Raw genomic sequence first — 21,137 nt, 5'->3', positions numbered from 1 at the left:
GAGTACGTAGTAGCTTTTCTTAGAGACGGCTATAACTAGATATGAGTACGTAGTAGCTTTTCTTAGAGACGGCGATAACTAGATATGAGTACGTAGTAGCTTTTCTTAGAGACGGCGATAACTAGATATGAGTACGTAGTAGCTTTTCTTAGAGACGACGATAACTAGATATGAGTACGTAGTAGCTTTTCTTAGAGACGACGATAACTAGATATGAGTACGTAGTAGCTTTTCTTAGAGACGGCGATAACTAGATATGAGTACGTAGTAGCTTTTCTTAGAGACGGCGATAACTAGATATGAGTACGTAGTAGCTTTTCCACAAATGTAAAGAAATACGGATTCGAATATCTTGCACAGATTATACCGTAAATTCTGAAACATATAATTTCAAATGTACTTACAGTCTTTACATGGATGAATGTTAAAACATTTGTATTCGAACTTTTGTGCAGTTGGCGAACTCTTAAGATCTAATCCTATAACAAAATCCATAAGCTAGATGACTTCCGGCAATGCTGTCTTAAGTATTTATGTCCACTTGAAGGCTTTCTGCACTTGTATATACACGGCTTTTACGATCTGTCTTCTGCCTGTGATACCTATAAGTTATAATGTACTTGGGTAACTCTTTTAGGCTTCCCAGTCGCACTGGCATCTTTACTAGAACTTTCTTGCTTTTCTTTTTTTGTCACTAAGATTAACTCGGAAGGTGTGATTCTTTCGTAATTTTCAACTTTATCAAAGTTTGTGTGATTTTAAGTGATCTTATTCTGCTTTTCTTACACTTGAATAAGTTTGTTGGTTTCTAGCGTTGTAAGTCCACAAACATACTGTGCCACTGGAGGGCTATTCTTAAATAAAACCTCGATTTTATTCAGGCATTATATACCTATCACTGAGCTCACCCGAATTATTGGATACTAGCTAACGTACCCGTTCAACGAACAAAGACATAAGGGATCAGATCCGAACTATGTTACTTCCCGGGGGCCCTAAGGGTATATACCAGGTTTGGTGACAATCGGTCCAGTTTTCGCCGAGTTGAAAGCGCACATACATAAAGACTTTTGTCAAATAATGGTTTAAATAACGTGAACACATTTACTGAATAAGTTAAACTATGTTGATCGTATTTCGATAACATTTCCTGTGTGTCTGTTGTATACATAGACCTCATTGTCCTGTAATATGTTTTTGTTTTGTATCAACATAAGGCGCTGAAACGAGAGACATAATATTAGTGTACAAGAGATTAATTACATAAAATAATGGTCTACATAAATGATCTTTTCCGAAACGTTACAGCGTTTCTACATACATAAGTACATAAACGCGGCAGTACTTTTAAACACGAACCAATAGTGGTCGAAGAACATTCATTTCCTTCTTCTAACCTGATCAAACACAATAAATTTTTTATAGAAGAAAAACGTTTACATAAGAGGTAAGAAAGATATTTTATCTGTGAAAACTAGGATTAAACGTTGAAGATAGCTCTGATATACGGAAACATCTGTTAGCTGAGTTCTTGATTAAACAATGTAGAACCAAGATACAAAATCATGGATCTACTAATTTAGACAGGGTACTATAATGTTTTGAAAGCATGTATAATCTAATCATATTGGTGGATTTAAAATGAGAAGGAAGGTAAGAGACAGAAGCATAAATGTGAGTGCGAAACGGTTGTTTTACTTTGTTTGAAGCTTAAAGAACCGAATCATTTATTGAGTAAGACCACATGCTATAATAAACTTTATAAATTAATAAATAAAAACATTCAGAAACAAATCCTCTATTTTTTTTATAGAAGTGAAGTCATTATACATAATTTGAAAGTAAACTCATTCACACCACTATTCCAGTAGCCCTCTAATGACAAAAAGTGCAGACTTACAACGCGAGAAACCGGGTTTCAATACCCGTGGTGGGCAGAGCACAGATAGCCCATTGTGTAGCTTCCTGCTTAACTACAAACAAATAAATAAGTTATCCTAGCAATATGCTATCAATCTTACACCTAAACATAAACAATAAAAAGAAGAAAAAAGGAAAGAAGAGGAACGTTAGTCTACTTGAGAAAGATAACAACTGTGTTTACAGACGTTCCTCTAAGTGTTAAGTGAACTCCCGTTGATATACTAACTCTTCTACTGTTACTGCTTTTTAATGGAACGCTACACACGGGGATATCTGCATTCTGTCCATCGCGGGAAATCAAACACAGGATTTTTCTATTGAAGCCCAAACCGTTATTGTGTTTGCACGTTTCAACACATAGGACGAAAAAGAATTGTGGTTTACAACATATATTTATGTATAATTGAAGAGTATCCCTTGTGTAAAACATGCTAGTATTTTGAAGGAATCAGGAAAGGAATTATTGAGTCCAACTTTAGCATAATGATGAGAGACAAAAAAATTGAAGACCAGTCGTTAAATATGACCATTAAGAATTATACTTAAATAAAATAAAGTTCAGAACATTAGTTCAATATTGACATAAACTGGCTATAAATATTAACTAGTAACAATTTTATGAAAGGAATTTTGAAAATTTGAAAGTAGAATTGATGACTAGCGTTAATTATTGTTCTGGTAGTTTACAAATATTGTTTAATACGACAGTAGTTTCAAGTTAGAACATTTATGAATAAACGTGTTAGCGGTGAATTCAAAATACAAACTAAACTCGACAGCTAAATGAGTAAGGAGAAAGTTGCACGCATTTCAGAAATAATTTTACGACTGACTTTTAATTCTTTCACTGCTCAGGTGGGGGGTATTTGTTTTTTGTTTTTTTAATTTCGCGCAAAGCTACACGAGGGCTATCTGCGCTAGCCGTCCCTAATTTAGCAGTGTAAGACTAGAGGGAAGGCAGCTAGTCATCACCACTCACCGCCAACTCCTGTGCTACTCTTTTACCAACGAATAGTGGAATTGACCGTCACATTATAACGCCCCCACGGCTGAAAGGGCGAGCATGTTTGGTGTGACAGGGATTCGAACCCGCGACCCTCAGATTGCGAGTCGAGCGCCCTGACCACCTGGCTATGCAGGGTCCCAGGTGGGGGTGAAAACCCCTACTCCTTGCGCAAGAAAAAATCAATTATTTATATATCTGTAACCTTATGAAGCCATAATATAACATGCAAATGTAAAGAATAAGCATCAAAAAGTCATACAGTTACCTTTATGTAGGCCGTCCCGTAAACGACCGACCCTCCTCACCACTTGTTAATTTGAAGTCCATATATTCCAATGTCATTCATAATGTGGCTTATTGAATGTGTATTTACATGAATAAACTTTTAATAAACTATACATATTTACATAAATACCCTTTTAATACGCTATACTATAAACTACATAATGATAATTTAGGTAGGTCTAGCAATAGGTGGCATATTACTAAACTTATAATACATATTTATGGGTGAGAAGTAAATAGACTCATTTCCATCATGTATGATATAGCGATCTAGTGCGCCTAACATTTTGTTTTTATGTATATTTTTCTTGAAATAAGTGAATGATCTGCTTAGAAGTCTGTCATGGAGTGTTTGTAAGTTTGCGTATTTGTGTAGGAAGTGAGAATTTGGTGAACGAGGAACTTTGTATGTGCTAGTGAGTACTGCGTTTTGTTGTTTTTGTAGTGTAGTTTTCATTTTAGTAGGTGCAACATTAATCCAGGCTGGACAAGCATATTCTATAACTGATCGTATGTATTGTTTGTATATTTTTAATATATTTCTTGATGTTGTTCCTGTATTATTTCCTAACAGACTTCTACTTTGATTTATCCTTTGCCAGATTTTGTTTGATATTTCATTTATATGTTTTTGCCAAGTTAATTTTATATCATATGTAAGACCTGAAATTTTGCTAATTTAGCTGTCCGGAGGAGTGTTTCGTTTACATATAATTTGGGGATAAATTTTGCGAGTACTAGGATTTTTGTTTAAGGTATATTGATTTTTATTCGTTTCTTGGAACAGTATTCGGTGATTGCATTTAGTGAAGGTTGTAGGAGCTATAGATGGTGTTACGGAACTCTTCCAGATAGCTACATCATCTGCAAATTGTGAGGTGAAACAAAAATGTGGGTCTTCTGAAGGCATGTCGCTTACATACATGATGAAGAGTATGGGGATAACTACCCCACCTTGAGGTACACCAGCCTTTGGAGTAAAGTACTCAGAGTAGGTACACTCGACATTTTATATTTTCTAGGAAGTTGGACAACCAGCGAATAACTCCTCGCTGTAGTTCCATCTCTAACATCCGGAACCTTAGACCTGACTGCCAGATTGTATCAAAGGCCTTCTCTAAATCGAGAAGGCAAACAACCATGCACTCTCTTTTATTAAAACTGTCTATAGCGGGGTTCAGTTAACCTAACAAGATGATCAATGGTTTGTCGAAATTTCCTGAAACCGTTTTGTACTTCCAGTAATTTTGAATTGTGTTATAGATAATTATTTAGTCTTTCACTAATTATTCTTTCTAATTTTTTTCCTACGCAGCTGGTCAGGCTGATTGGTCTGTAGCTGTGTGGCTTATTTGGTGGTTTCCCTTCCTTTAAAAACATAAGAATATTCGCTTGCTTCCAAGAGATAGGGATGTACCCTTTTTTCAAGGAGTGGTTGAAAAGTGCCTTAAGGTGTTCAAGTAATAACCGAGTTCCGTTTTTGAGTAGTATCGCTTGTATGTTGTCTGCTCGTGGAGCCTTGTTTTTAGTGTGTTTCATAGCTATGGAGATTTGTGTCGCTGTTATTTCACTTGTCATGTATTCACTGGTTTAGTTTGGTTTATTTTCAATTTCGCGCAAAGCTACACGAGGGCTAACCGTTCCTAATTTAGCAGTGAAAGACTAGAGGGAAGGCAGCTAGTCATCACCAGTCACTGCCAACTTTTGGGCTACTCTTTACCAACGAATAGTGAGATTGACCCCACGGCTGAAAGGACAAGCATGTTTGTTAGGACGGGGATTCGAACCCGCGACCCACAGATTGCCTAACCACCTGGCCCGACCCTCAGTGATCACAAGCAGGACTTGTTTCTTCCAGATGTGGTATCGCACTTCTCTCTTACCTCAAGCACTGGCACAGCATTGGTCGTAAATAGCACAACTATACTGTACAAATATTACACTTAGCACACTAATATAAATCACTAAATCAACAGCATAAATGCGTAATATTTAAACTATATACATTTTACACGTTATATGCCCCCTAGTGGCACAACGGTATGTCTGCGGACTCACGATGCTAAAAACCGAGTTTCGATATCCGTGGTGGGCAGAGCACTGTTAGCCCATTGTGCAGCTGTGTGCTTACCTAAACAAACATTTACACGTTATGTATATACGTCGGGGGTGACATCTGTGGCTCACCGGTATAACCAAATATCAGCTAGGATTCTAAATGGTGGCAGGAAAACCTAAAATATCGTATGATGTACGAAGCAGTGGAAGGTTTAAAGCCACTTTTTAATTTAACCAACATAATGAGTCGTTTTAGTAGAAAAATGTGATCGGTCATGAAGGTTAATGTAAAACGTGTATAATTTTAATATATTTATTAGAAACATGAGAGTAGCGTCATCGATAGTAGTAGTTAAAGTATATTAACGAAAATTTACAAAAACTTTAGCTTCTTCAATATTATACTTTACCAGTCCAGCGGAGTTAGGTTAATATAATAATAAATACCAAATAATCAGTTCGAGAAAACTGCAATAAGTTTATTATTCTCACATAAAAAACAAACTGAAATTAGGTTATTTGTTCGTGAATTCACGAATAATCGTAACGATACAGAATTTACAGGTTTGTGTTATACGTCAACAAAACTTGAAAATGAATAACTTTTCTAAACTCTTCTTTATAGTTAGCTATGTAATACAGTAGTTTTATTTACATTAAGCATCTTTTGATTTTAGTTATTTATGTCCTCAAATGCCTTTATCAGTAATTTTGTTTAAAATATTACCATTAAATCACCCGCGAAAATCCACTACACCTTTTGAACGACCATCCATTTATGGTATTTGCAAATAAATCCATACCGATAATAATAGTGCTCCTGGACCTACTCTTCACTCCAGTGTCGAAATTTATACTGAAGTAGCTATGTTTAACGATTTCTTAATTAATGTCCATGAAGTCCGTCAACACCCCCGAGAGCCACTTTGCTCACATTTTGAGTTATGAATAACCCTTTCAAGTGCTCATTATATGATAACAGCAATTTCTTAGTACCTCAGTTTAATAAAATCCCCTCGCTTTTTCTGTGCAGGTCAACAATTTAACATGCAGAATTTCAAGTTGTTTCTTAAACATTGTTAAGAGATTTCAAAACTCACGTAAACATAAATAACCATATAGATTTTTCATCTTTTGTTTTAATATGTACTTTAACACTTCCAGTACCGTTGTCTAAATTCTAAAACGTTAAAAGTCACTGTTGATTTTTTATATTCAATGTCTTTCCTCCTCGTGAAACAGTAAAATGCTAAGTAATACATTTTGGTAAAACATGTATGTTCTTGTAACCTAAAAACTGTTCTATTATAATAATGAAAACTAAATAAAATATGTGAATTATCTTTAGTTTTAAATTATTTTGATAACGCAGCGGAGGTAGAAACTACATTTTATATTTGTAAATTCTTGAATCTCTCGCAATCTGTGGTGTGTAATTTCGGGACCACAACCAGTGAACTGATCGTTGTAAATGCCACAAATACAAACGTTGCAATATATCTTATTATTCACGGGATCATGTAACAACAGTAGTAATACTACCACAAGGTTTTTTTTTTTTTCACGGTATCCATTTGGTTTTATGGAATAATTTGGTACCATCTCTCTGCTTGTGTGTCAAAGCACAATATGCTAAAATATATATCAGCAACGACTTATAGGCATAATAAAATAATTTTATGCTTGTGGAACACGAACGTTCCGATCGGTCTTTTTCAGTGTTACAAATAGACCACTTACTTTTATTTATAAATCCTTATCAATTTATTATAATGTAACTGAAATAGCCAAAAATTCAGAATTATTTGGTACATTTTTGATATGCTTTGTTATACTTTATAACTAAGATTTTACATTATTTAACATCCTCAACACTTATTTGCTTCTTTGCATTTATTGGTTGTATGTTTCAATGAGTGTCCTAGCTATAAACTGTTTTCCAGAAACGTGCAACACAGAGAGGTAAACTGCCTGCACTAAAACGCGTAAAGTTGACATAATGTAGGCCATTATTAAGTTTCTTTTAGTTAACACGCCATCTAGATTCCTTAGTTTTCCTAGAAGATATTATTCCAACCACACTATGCTCGCCAAGTTTTGGAGGTTATATATTCCAAGTCCCCATAACTTAACAGGAGAAAAATGTCAAAAATATTAGAGAATACAGAAGAATGGACAAGTAGAGACAGAGAAGGTTCACCGACACTCTGAGTATAACGGGCTGGTTAGGTAAGGGCAATCAGAGCCGAGGGTGAATCTACTCTACTAATCTTCACCACAAATTAGAAAAGCAGGAGCAAAAAAGAAAGCCAATCAATTCGTTGAAACCAAAGTAGGGGCGAACACTCGTAAATAGTGATGACCAATTAGACAAATAGCATTTCAGATACACCTGTAGTCTTCCACAAGTCAATTCCAAAAGAGGCCTTTAACTCAATACCAATACTTTAGTTGGGCCGAATAATAAGAGACAAAAACTCTAGACCTTCAGACTGTAACCATGCATACTAATTAGTATAACAGGAGTAATTAATTTGCAAAACATTAGCTAATTTACATTGATTAATAACCAGCCTTTAGATATTAAGATTTTTTTAGTATCTTTCTGTGTCGTTTTCTTTTATGAAAAAATTTAACATTCAATTTTCATTTCAAATTTACAATCGGATTCTGAAAGAAATTGAAAAGATATCTTAAATTCAGAAAAGTAGAATCACCCGAACATTTTTTTTTCCTCCTTGTAGGTCAGAAAGTCACTTGCCCAGCTGCTGGATATAACAGACACCCCAAAAACATGTAAACCTCCTCCTCCACGTAATGCTCAGAACAAAAAATTAACAGACACTGGAACGAAGTGGGTGAATGTACGTACTTAATAAGCTTACTCATCTACAGTACATTCCAATTCAAACCCGAGTATATGATTTCAATAAAAACGAGTTATACACAGCTGAAACTACAAGAAGCAAGAGCCGTTTCACCAAATTAGTGGTTTGCAGCTAATAGTTACATTTCCTAGTCAAACAGTCATAATCGACTATATTAAGCCAATTTTTCCTTACTTGTTATTTTGTATAACAAAAGATATTCGTTGATTAACAACCTAATTCTTAAGTATTTCTCTATTAACATACAATAGTTTTTTGGACTCTGCCCATTTTTCTTGTATGGGACATATGTACAAAAAATTACCAACACCTTTACTGTTAAGCAGTGATTATATTACCACTGCAAAGAAATATCTGTATTAAATTCTCAATTTAAATTTTCTTGAATAAAAGTGAAATATATATAACAAAATTCTTTGTTATTTTAGAATTAGAAAGGAGCTTTCACCACGAAGTATAATTAAAATATAGTAATAACTCTCATTCGCAGCATAAACAAATATTAAGGGTTTATACCATATTACAAGTAACTGGGTTTTTGTTTTCTAAAATATCCAAATAAAATAATACGTTTTTATAAAAAAGAAAAGATGCAAATTCAGCATCACTTTGTCAAAATATCTGATTTCAAATAAATCGCAACTTTAATTAACTATTAAATCACCGAATTCTTTGAAGATGGAGACTAATTTCTGAAAACTGTCATGATCACATTTAATCTTCAGATAAGAATTCGTTACTTCCAACATACTTTGTACTACTGAACTGTACTACATCTTTTCTTATACTATTTTATTCCCTTATAACGAAGGCATGTTTGTGTTAATGAGGACCACACCTTTTCTCATACTATTTTATTCCCTTACATTGAAGGCATGTTTGTGTTACTGAGGACCACACCTTTACTTGTACCATTTTATTCCCTTATAACGAAGGCATGTTTGTGTTAATGAGGACCACACCTTTTCTTGTACTATTTTATTCCCTTATAACGAAGGCATGTTTGTGTTAATGAGGACCACATCTTTTCTTGTACTATTTTATTCCCTTATGCTAACTCAACAAATCATTGAATCACAATCTGTACACTTAACAGACACACAAGTAACGGCACAAATAAGAGCTGGAATGGTAAATATGATGAGATGATATATAGATGCTTTCTGGGTTTCATCAGGCAGTTAAAATAAGAATACAATATTCTTAAAGAATAAAAACATGGGCAAGGAAAAAGTGCAGAATGATGATTAGCTTAGCGTCTGTATGGATGATATCCTTGGGCAGCTCCTGCAGTTCGAGTTCCTTGAGCTCCTGCACCTCCACTAACGGCAGACGAACTGTCACCTTGTCCTGTGAAATTGCCAGCCATCCCAGTTCCAAATCCTAAAATACCAATGTGGTTGCATAAAATAAACATATTTCAAATTTGTTGTTAGTTAATTTCAATCTACCATTTCTGTCAAAAGCTACCGAGAAAAAATAGAAATGACACGTTACAATCTGATCTTATCACTATATAGTTCAGTTATCTAGTAATACATTCACACAGCCAAAGTAATTTTCCTATTTACATAATGGAAACTTTGTCTAATAGATTTTAGATAACTCTACAATTAGGAAAATGAATCAACTCAGGTGTATTGACAAGATTCAAATAAAAGAAAACTGAATGGTAATATCTGTAATACAATAATTAAAAAGACAACTGATTTTCATTTATACACTTTCACAATGAGCATACAAGTAACAGTTATATTTGGCAACTTCTACAAAATTAAAATATTACAGGATTCAACAGCAAAAAATAAATTTTACATGAAAGAATTCTTCAACACCTTTACACCAAATTAACAGCAACATCTTGTACAAATATTTCTTAATTCAGAGGCCACTCAAAATATTAGTACACCTCACCCTTTCCAGGTGTGTTGAATGTGTAGCACCTACATACCTGAAGTTTGTATACATGCCTGTAGTTCATTTATAGCTCAATTTGAAAACAAGGAATTTAAGTCAGTGTTGACAAAAAAAAATATTAAAATTCAACATTCTAAATCTTTTGTTTCAGAACTTCCAATCTTAAATTAAAAATATGGGATCTGAAAGCTGATTTTTTTTGTGTGTGTCTCACAGTGTATTTACTATAAAGAACACTTTTCTTCCTTACAAGAATTGTAAGTTTGTAACTTCAGTTATTACAGTTTTTCTTCACATGAGTTCAAAGAAAATAATAAAGTTAAAAGTAATAATAGTAGTGCACATGTACTTGTTTGAGGTTTCAAATCTGTATGAAAATACATGCTGTTAGATTATAGTCTCCACAACATGAGCTTAGAGTAAGGTGGGTGTAACCACTGTAACTCTTCTACTTTTGTATTTGTTACTATAAAAAATTTAAACTTCACATTAGTTTTTACTAATACAAGATATTCTACTGCAATATTACTTCAAATAAAGTGTGCTATATAATGTCATGTGGTTGTATTCTGCTAATAAGCATCTACAAAATCTGGATTATCCAAAAATAAATACAAAAATTTAAGCCCTCATCCTACTAAATGAGCAAATTACTTATGAATACTGGTTTTATTTAGTAAATAAAATTTGAAAGATGTTGAAGATTTAAACAACCAAAATGATAGGAAGAATATGCTGAAAAAAAATCTCAATAAATGACAACTATCAATTCCAGTATTTTGCTGTCGAGATTTAATATGTAACCTCTGTGGCAGCACAGAAGCTCTTTCAGAAACCTAGCTTTAAGTGGAACGCTAATTTTAAGAACTAAATATATAAATCTACTATTGTTACATTACCCACCCCAAACTGGTATACACTAGGCCACAATGACTATATATCACTAAAAGAAATTCAAGAATTTCAAATTCTGCCTGAATATCCCAATTTGTTTTCTTTTTTTTTTTTACTAAGTTGCAAATGCATAATTTATAAATTTAGAAAATTAAGATAAACATTTTTTTCCTTTCTTTTTTCTTGCCATTCTGGCCTATGACCCATAACTCACCCTGAGAACCCATACCATATCCCTGCATCCCATCCATACCTCCTGCTCCAACATAACCTCTTGCAGGTCCAAAACTGGATGCTTCTTGAGCATAATTACCCATTGCTCCTACAGAAAATAAAACTCCAAAACTTAACATACATCCTCAATAATCCAGTACACTGAACATTTTAAAGTGTAATTTAGAATATAGCCTATGAAAAAGTAAATCACATTGCTGAACTTTTAAAACTTAAGTATATAACGAAAAAGAACTAGTCTAACTATATTTCAGTACTTTATCTAAAGCATCCTATAACTAAATAATCACTAACATTCAGATTAAACTTCAGATGTTCGTATTTAAAATCAAAATTTTAACAATGTATCATTATCATATCAGCATATTTTCCTTTATTTATAGCCCTAGACAACGATGTTAAGTTTTTATAAAAGCTCCAATTCTTTTAAGCATACAATTAGATGGAAGGTTAACAAATTTCCAAAACTCCAAGCTTACTTTCCTTATCACCATTTGCATAATAATGGTTCAACACTCTTCACACACCCCATTTATTTTTCCAGTATTTTATGCAAATAAGTTACTCAATTCAGCTTTTATCACATCAACGAAATTACTTTCAAAAGGCATAAAAATTTAACATTTTGTGATAAGCAATTTCAGTTCAATGAGAAAAATTAATTACTGGAAAATTTCCTAGACTTACCATATGGAGAGTTATACTCTTGTTTAACACCTGCTGCTGGAGGCACCTGTGAACCAGTTCCTCCTGCACTAGTTTGTGTTCCTGGTGGAACCACTGACCCTGGAGTAGCTGCAGCTGCATTTGGTCCTGCTTGTCCATACATCTGGGAAGGAGTTTGACCTGCAACAGGTCCTCCCGGTCCTGGAGCTGCCCCCATTGTAGCTCCAAAACCCCCATATCCTCCAAAACCTGGAGCTCCAGCACCTGAAAATTTGAATTGCAAACTTTTAAAATGGAGAAAAAGTGTTATGTTTTTGTATAAATATTAATTTAACTGATCTTTTTCTTTGAAATCAAATAGTTCTTCAAATGTACTAATTCTGATAAACATTTCTACTCTAGAAACTTAAACAGACTAGAAGGAACAAAGTTAATTTAAAATATAAATTAATAATGGTAAAACAAAAGCAAGCAAACTTAAAACAAACCAAATCCTCCATAACCCTGTTGTCCATATTGTGTTCCTGGTCCACCATATGGTCCAAATCCAGTTGGAGATGCTCCCCAACCTTGATACCCTGCATATCCTCCTAGTGGAAGTGAAAACACTACTTTAGTGTTGAAATAACTAAATTTTAAATAGTAAAAAATTGTGAATTTGAGCACTGTTTTCATTTCTCATAAATGTTTAGGATTCCTAAATTAACCCAGTACCTACAATGCATCATGCCACTTTCCAGAAACCCACAACAAATAAGGTGGTTAGCTAATTTATCTTACCCTTTAAAACCTGCTGGTAACTATTTGCCTTATGCTTGTTACTATTTCATGTTCATAAGTGCACATTTAAAATAAATACTTAAAGTTCTAGCATGAATCTCTACTAAAAGTTTCATTGGTGGGCTGAGAAAAAAAGTAAAGGCCAAATTCAAATTTTCTATATACATATAAATAAACACACACACACACATGTATATTTTATTATTATAAAAAATAAAATGTAAAAATTAGAAACTAGTTATCTCATTGGATAATGAAAAAATGTACCCATTCACTATGTGATAAAAAGCTTAGCATAAAACTAAGTTTTAAACCATGTATAGGTGCCAAGTTTTTTTGTAACATACATAGACAACAAGTTTTGTCCACAGCACTTCATGGCATGCCAACTGACCAACAATTCACAAAGGACCAAACATTATGTATGGGATGCATCTTACTAAATTAGAGGTTAATAACATGAACATTTCCTTTGAGAAACAACAACATTGGTAATCTACAAGTTAAGTAAATATATACCTGGTAAACAACAACATTGGTAATCTACAAGTTAAGTAAATATATATACCTGGTAAACAACAACATTGGTAATCTACAAGTTAAGTAAATATATATACCTGGTGCTGGACCCCATCCACCTGTAAAAATAGAAAACACTCAAATTAAAAATAAATCGTAACATGCTTTCATAGAAATACAAAGCAGTTTTATATAATTCAAAAATATCATATCGAAAACTAAAAGTTTTAAATATGTGAACTCAACTGTTAAGAGGATAGTTACCCTAATATAAATTCACCTGAGAAATTAAGTCAAAATAACTTTCCTTGATGTTCAGATTCAAATATGAAACAATGAACTTAGCATCTTTGTTTACAGAAAGAAAACTTACTGTTTTGCACACACATTTTGAAATTTTTTTTGCCAAAAATCAATCAAATTAAACTTAGTCTTAACTCTTCTTTACAGGTCCTGTTTGGACTACATTTCAATTCATAACAAAATAACTTTTCTTCAGAATACCTTAAGACAAAATATGTAACCTTCACCTTTACATTGAAATGTAACAAGTAACTTTCTTACTAAGAATAAAATTCCACCGAGTAATATCCAATCATGTTCCAAATTCTCTCTAACCTTAACTTCAATAATAACATCTTGTTAATTCTCACTCAATAAGCTACTCAAGGTCAAATCGTTAATTCGTATCAGTAACATTTATAGAACTAAAGACATTTGACCTACAATTACATTTAAAGGTTGTATGTAAACATGTGGAAGCTCTAAAGCTAATCTCCATAAATAGGCAAGACTTCTTGCCCTTGATATACACACACACCTTGGAACACGAGAGTTCAATAGAACTAGACTCAAACATCAAATTCTCCTATATTTTCTCAAAATGGAACTTCATTGAACCCCATTTCCTAAGAAACCTTTGAATCCTATACATATGGTACAGGCAATAATCAGGACAAAAAGAAATAAAACAGTTGGTACTTTATAAAGGAAAAATGTACTTCTTTGGCCTTCATCAATAAATGAGGCAATACCCTATGAAGCTATTTCTTATTCAATCAAATGAATGGTAAACTTAACTTTTCCAGTTGGACTTGAATCTTTGATGCAAAGTAGATACAAAGTTTAAACACCACAGACAATAAAGCATTTTTCGTGCTTGAATGTGTATATCGTATTGAACTAAAAATAATGCAATTAAAAAAATCCCAAACACTCATGTTCATGTTGACCAAAGTGGACAAGGACTGGCTATTGTCTAATCTTTTTTTTTGGTATGGAATTGTTTCAATAGTTAATGCTACAATGTCATAAAGACTGGTTTACTTTGCTAATGCATGAAAATAGGACTAAATTTACATCCGTCAGTATAGTCACATAGGCATTAATATAGTAAATCTATTAGTAAATTCTAGTCAATATTTCTTTTTTCAAATGAAGGATATAACTAGATGTCGATGGACTGCTGATACTTTAATTCTGCACATGCTCAGATTCGTATGTATATGACTAATTATACATTAGGACTGGAAAAGCAAACATAGCTGGGGTCATATTTCACTAATTGATATTGTAGATAAGCATTTTATGCTGTATATTGACATCTCCAAAGCAATTTGATAAAAGTATTATAAATGTGAAAAATAAATAAATAAAAACAAGACAATTGTTTGTCCATGCCCTTTTTTGGTAAATAATAGCTGAAAGTGAAATGTCAATGTTTTAGCAGATCTAATGGCTGCTGCTCACCATGCTTGATGGATTTCCCTTGGACACAGCATCTTTCTTTAGTTTTTTTTGTAAATCCCATATCAAATTGTACTTAACCCTTTCTATATGGATCACAGGTGAAAGGCCATGTCATCTCATTTATTGACTCACATTCTAAATTTTATTGAACTACTATTTCATGAATTTATGTCAATAAGTTTGGTATCAAACTGTAGATAATTCAAATCTTAGAACTATCGTTACTCAGTCTGTCAATTTAAAAGTAAATATAAAAAAAACACAGGTAAACAGTTTTTTTGTGTCACGTGGTATGTTGAATTAGATCAGATGGTTCAGCATATCTTGTATTTATTTCCCCTTTTTTTTTTTATGGTGGTTGCGGAGATCGGTCAAATTTACTGAATCCGTAGAGATTAATTACAGAAAATAAAAGATAAGTTTTTTTCTTAAGAAACATTTGATAACTACTGAACATTATAAAGATTTCGAAAAGTTTATGATGCATACAAATATTTTTAATGTTAAGATAAAAATTACTTGGCATAATAGATAGGTAAGATCTGAAGAAAAAAAAAAGGCATAAGAGAAATATTGCTTTAAAAACCTTAAGACTTGTTAAAAAAAACAGATATTTTGCATATGAAAGCAATGTAATGTTTACTGATAAACTGCCAGATTTCATTAACATTCGCTGACTGATTTAAAAGTTATAGCATGAAAACTATAACAAGCACAAAATGGTTACGAGGTTGGTCCCACGGACAGAGCCCAGGTTGAAAGAATTAATATCCAAAATGAAATTTGGCCAGAAAAAAAACGAATTATTTTCACATAAACCAGTTTTCTCTGCACAAAATGGAGCATGGAGAGGAAGCTGGCCACAACTGTCTTTTTTTTTTACCTTGAGTGAAGTTACTCGCCTCTTCCCCAATTGTTCATCCAAGCAATTGCAATGGGTGGTTGTTACACTAACTTTATGAGCTTGTAGGGCTGGAGCAAATTATCAAAAAATTACTTAGCCCTAATTTTTTACTTGTATTTCTACAGCACTTAAACATAAATACAAAGTGTTTTCTGATTGTCTGAAATCTTTAACAAAAGTTAACTTTCATTGTTATACATCATAATATAGTCAAATAATATCTAAACACCATACCTTGTGCCCCATAAGGGCCAGTCTGTTGTGGGCCTCCCCATCCACCTGGCATCATACCATTTGCCATAGGACCCATGTTACCCATTCCTCCCATGTTCGGTCCCATTGTTCCAGATGGTCCACCAGGTCCCATTCCTGGTCCACCAGCAGTACCTCCAGCTCCTCCCATGGGACCAGGTCCCCATCCACCATGACCAGATCCCATCCCCATTCCTGGACCACCCCATGGCGATATGTCCTGGTTCCCTTGTTGAGAGGCCTTGGCACTTTTGGACATCTCACGAGGTTCTGCCATTTTACACTCAATCTGTCATGCAAGAAATATCGACAATGAAAAAATGTGATATATATTCTAAGTGATTACTATTAATGGTTTTAACCAATTAACTTATCTGCCACTATGTCTATATAGAAACAGATAAGGAAAACAAAACATCTAATGTCTTAAAAGCTTTCTTATTACAACAAAAAAAATTTAAGCTCTCAACACAATTTAAGTTTGTAAGTTCAATGCAACCATATTTACAAATGTTTTCCACTGTTTCAAGTTTAAGCAAAAAGAAAAAATTTGATTCTCCTAAACAGTTCCAAGTGACTTCCAAATTTTGTATTAAATGAAAAAAAAAAAACCCTTTTTTCTATAAAGATGTTCAAATGTTTAGTCATTATCTCATACAACATAAAAAAAAAACTGACTAAAACAGTATGCAACCTTCCAGTTTTTAATGTTAAAACAAAGGCATTTTAAATCACTAAACTGATATTTCATTACTGAAAAGTATAACAGGGTCTTTCAAAATGATTCTTAAAAGGTGAAACTATCAATTATAACTATGTAACTACTTCGATGAAATGTCTAATATATATATTTCATCATCTTGTACAACTGATGACCACAGTCAAACTTATGTTGTGACGAAGTCATCTGCAAAATTAAAACTGCATGATAATTCACCCAAATAGCAGCTGGAATTATGCAATCTAGTCTAGCACATAGAAATGTCGAAGATCTAATTGAAGCTCATGAATTGCATTACAAAACGTAAAATTACAAAAATAATTATGAAAGATACAATGGCAGAAATTAAGAATTTTAACAAGAGCAGCAAATATTTTACAACTGAGCAATGAACACATTCATTTAGAAAATTCCCTTATTTACTTTAACACTAGCAACTGCTATAATCATGTTTTCCTTCAGAATTTCATGTTCTTTTCTTATCATAGGGTTATCTTTCCTAGTTTTGTGTAGAATAAAAGAAAACTAAAATACATAACTTGAGCTAGCACTAAGAGACAAATGGTTAAATTCTCAGTTTCCAAAAATAAATACAAAAAAACTAGTTTAGTCTTAGCAAAGTTAAAAACAAGTTAAGCAACACTTGACTCTTGCATATCGATCCAAGATTCTGAAACCATCTTCATTCTTTATTGCTCAAATATATATCAATTTTGTTAGCTATAGTCCTAAACTTTAATACCACCACCAGGCAGCACACCAACTAACTTAACAAAAACGTTTGGATATCATGCTGCAAAGCCTCTTTAGAGCATTTAAAGTGACTACAGAATCTATAACATACTAATGTGAAGCACGCCTTAAAATTCTCTTAGGGGGAAACCAACAATTTAATAAATTACTCCTTATTTACTAATCCTGCATTTCTGTATATATATTTTTCAGAAGTTCTTAACATTTACCCAAAAACTCTTACGTGATAGTAATGGTATATTTTCTTGCTAATTGTAAAAAAAAATTACCTTTTCTTATGATATTTTAAAAGTATTCTATCAATTAAAAAAACTATTGCCCCATTTTTTACAACACTAACAACAGAAGTATCATTCGTATTTCCAGAGCAAATAGAATATCACAATTTTAACGATAAAGACAAATAAATCCCTCAATGAAATACACCTTTCTCTCATGCTAATATAAAGGAAACCTCTTTACAAAAAACCTTTTTTCCTGCAAACTAAACTAACTTTCTAATCACTTAAGAATATAATTCATTAACACAATGTTCACTTACCTATATGATAAAACTAAAAAGATTTTAATAGTTAACTTATTATGAATTATGAAATTACTCTTAATTCTATGGCCTTGGTGCCTGGTGTTAACCAGACTTTTCCCCTTCAGCATGAGAGATTGATGTACCACACAAAACTGACCCTTTCCATCCAAAACATGAAAGGGATAATGTATTAAAACACAACTACACCTGCTTGCCGTTGATGGTGACATAATGGTCGGCACAAACTCTGTGGACGTACTCTTCTTTCTCGAATGACAAAAATCCAAATCCTAATAGTCAAGGGAAGCACAAGCTTAACTATATATGGATTTACAAGTGACAAAAACGACTGGTTGTGGTAATATGAAGACAAAAATTGGACTGTGGTTCTTCCAAAATACTACGAAGTTATGTGCCATTTGAATCATCCATAGTTTAAGCTGTGGCTGACAAATTGTACTCTTACCACATTAAAAAGCTACAGATTTTCAAATATACTATACTTTTTAACAACAAGTAATTTGAAATTTCAACAGTTCTAAGATATTGTTTAGAAGAGCCTTAAATAGCACAAGAACAAGTAACATGTAATGAAGATTATACTTTTACAATTGTACCATATAAAAACTTCGTCTTAAGTCCTAAATAAGAGTAGGTTGTGCTAGCTCAAATGGCTATAGCCAAATAGTGAACAACAAAAAAAAGAATGTTATTTTTTTACTAAAACATAATATCAGTATACTTTTCATGACAATTAGTAACTAATTTATTATCTAGTAAAGTGAATCTGACACAAGGGCTCGAATACTGTGGGAAACCTTAAGTGAACCACAGAAAATGGTCTGAAACACTTTCTCCACAAATAAAAAACAAGTGTACATGTAGTGCCAGGTTGAGTATGAAATTCAGTTTAAATAGTATACAGAGTTAATCACAGAACATTATTGTAATGTGCATAGTTACTGATGAGCAACATAGCAAGACAATAAGTGTTCTACAAGGTTAAGCAGCCAAATTACTGCAGATTAAAATCAGTGTAGCAGTTACTAACACTGTTGCTTTACCTAAGGCTAACATATAGTTAACCTGGAGATGGGTGACTTTTTACACCAATTATCTTTCAGCTTTTGAACAGTTTTTATAATAATCTACCCTAACATCAATTCATTCAGTTATTCCAGTCGTTTATGTCAAATGTGTTATTAAAACTCTTAGCTCCCACCTAAAAATAAAGAACAAAACTATATGAAAACACATTATAATATAGAACAGGTATGGTATAACCTTCAGTTTTCAATTAGCACTACTTATTTTCTGTACTTCTAATTATACTATTAGGTATTTTAATGACTTAAAAATACTTGTATATATAAATTTATAGATAGGTTAATAAAAATGTTTATATGTATACTTATTTTATGGATTATAAACTATTATATCTCAACCTTAGTTTATATTACACACAGAATTGTCTTATCCTTTAGAATGTTTATCAAAATTACACTGGAATTTTCTGTAGTGCCCCATTCACAATTTTATTTTAAATGCGTAAACAACTCATTTAAATAAAAAATTATCTTACCCCTGGACTTCTTCCTCTCTTGATCATACATAATAACAACTTCCATCACCTAAAGTAAAAAGCAGTTTTTTTTAGTGAGAATTGGTACTGATAACATTATTAAATTTTACTAAAAAAACAAGAAATGGATCAAACAAATTCCTTGGATATATAACATTTTTAGCATATAGCTACCACTCTTTAGTAAACTGTTTCCAATTTGATAAGATATTCTAGAATCTAAATGGTGTATTACTACTTACTTTTCCATATTTACTGAAGAACTCCCTCAGTGTAGTCTCTGTACAATTTGAGGGTAATCCCCCTAGAAAAACTTTAGGGAAGTTTCCTCCTTTCTTTAGCTGAAACAAAAGAGACAGGAAAACCCTTAATCAGTAAATTCTTATTATTATATTACAATAAAAAATATTCTGAATTTACGTTAACAAACAAAAAAAAAAAAACATTAGTAACTTACTACACAAAGAAACTTCAAATAGAAAGCATAATAGCTACTGTATATTTTTAATCTACTATGTAACAGACATATACCATGCCATTTTACAGCAGCTGCAACTACTGGCCCAAGTCAAGTTTTACAAAGGCTTATTAGCAAGACACAGTCACAGTCCTAATGACTTTGTGCACTTTCACAGTTTACTGAAAGAAATTCTGCAATAAAGTGATTTTGTACTGTTGCTGCTATTAAATTGTAAGAGTGCAATATTACACTGAACAAGTTTATGAAATTCACAAACAGACTTTTTCATTCAGGGCATGCTAAAAATCAACCTAAACCCAAGAAGTTACATATAAAATTAAAGAAATATCTCATCTTCCAGTGGTCAATTGTAGAAAGTTTTTTAAATGTTCGTTTCTTTCAAAATATACAGAAAATCAAAATACAAAGAAATACATAGAAGTTATAGTTGGCTAGCAATGTGGATTTCTATTTCCATAAAAAAATCCATTACTTTGTACATAAGTTTGGATTATTTTGAGTCTGAATTGCTCCCTCACATCAAAAATGCTGCAAACATTATTTCCACATATCTGTATTGGATAATCACATTACCAAACATTTTACAGCAGCCAAAAAATAAGTGTTTGTATTCAAAGTGTTGACTGCTCCCAGTGCAATGATTTTCATGTTAAGATTAGAAATAATTTTCTTCATCTGAAAGCTGTCACATCTCATTTGCATAATCCCTAAAACCTAAATAAATTTCTACACTTTTTTCATTAAAATTTGCGTCTTCCGTTTTTACATTTTCAGTTGACTGCCATTCCTTCATTTTTCAGGAGATTGACTTGAAATTTGATAGGGTTATACATTGGTCCAATACACCAAAACTCCAAAATGTATAATTTGGGCTCCTGTGCAGCCATATTTACAGGAATCAAGATGAAAATTTATATAAATATTCATGCACCCAACACACTGATATACAAAGAAGTTAGGTATAGTGCTATTTGTAGTTCTTTACTAGGTAAGGGGCAG

The 21,137-nt window shown here is 32.7% G+C and overlaps 1 protein-coding gene across 3 annotated transcripts in view; it reads right to left on the bottom strand.

Annotated features, from left to right (window-relative positions):
- Positions 1-9,185: 9,185 nt before the first annotated feature.
- The window catches only part of LOC106466690 (DAZ-associated protein 1-like), a 20,885-nt gene continuing 8,933 nt past the window's right edge, over positions 9,186-21,137 (bottom strand). Inside the window, exons 5-13 of one of the 3 annotated variants that reach the window (XM_013926987.2) lie at positions 19,900-19,998; positions 19,658-19,706; positions 18,283-18,365; positions 16,058-16,364; positions 13,269-13,289; positions 12,360-12,461; positions 11,893-12,135; positions 11,225-11,293; positions 9,186-9,543 (exon numbers count right to left, since the gene is read on the bottom strand). In XM_013926987.2, the coding sequence (XP_013782441.1) occupies positions 9,413-9,543; positions 11,225-11,293; positions 11,893-12,135; positions 12,360-12,461; positions 13,269-13,289; positions 16,058-16,364; positions 18,283-18,365; positions 19,658-19,706; positions 19,900-19,998 (1,104 nt within the window). In that variant the 3' untranslated portion in view covers positions 9,186-9,412. Of the gene's footprint in view, positions 9,544-11,185; positions 11,294-11,892; positions 12,136-12,359; positions 12,462-13,268; positions 13,290-16,057; positions 16,365-18,282; positions 18,366-19,657; positions 19,707-19,899; positions 19,999-21,137 lie in introns of all 3 variants that reach the window. The other 2 variants (XM_022394760.1, XM_013926985.2) reach the window with 2 other exon arrangements.

Source organism: Limulus polyphemus, unplaced genomic scaffold (genome assembly GCF_000517525.1).
Source record: "Limulus polyphemus unplaced genomic scaffold, Limulus_polyphemus-2.1.2 Scaffold2345, whole genome shotgun sequence".
Lineage (NCBI taxonomy): Eukaryota > Metazoa > Arthropoda > Merostomata > Xiphosura > Limulidae > Limulus > Limulus polyphemus.
The sequence above is the reverse complement of the archived record's forward strand: the minus strand, read 5'-3'. Positions and strand labels throughout refer to the sequence as shown.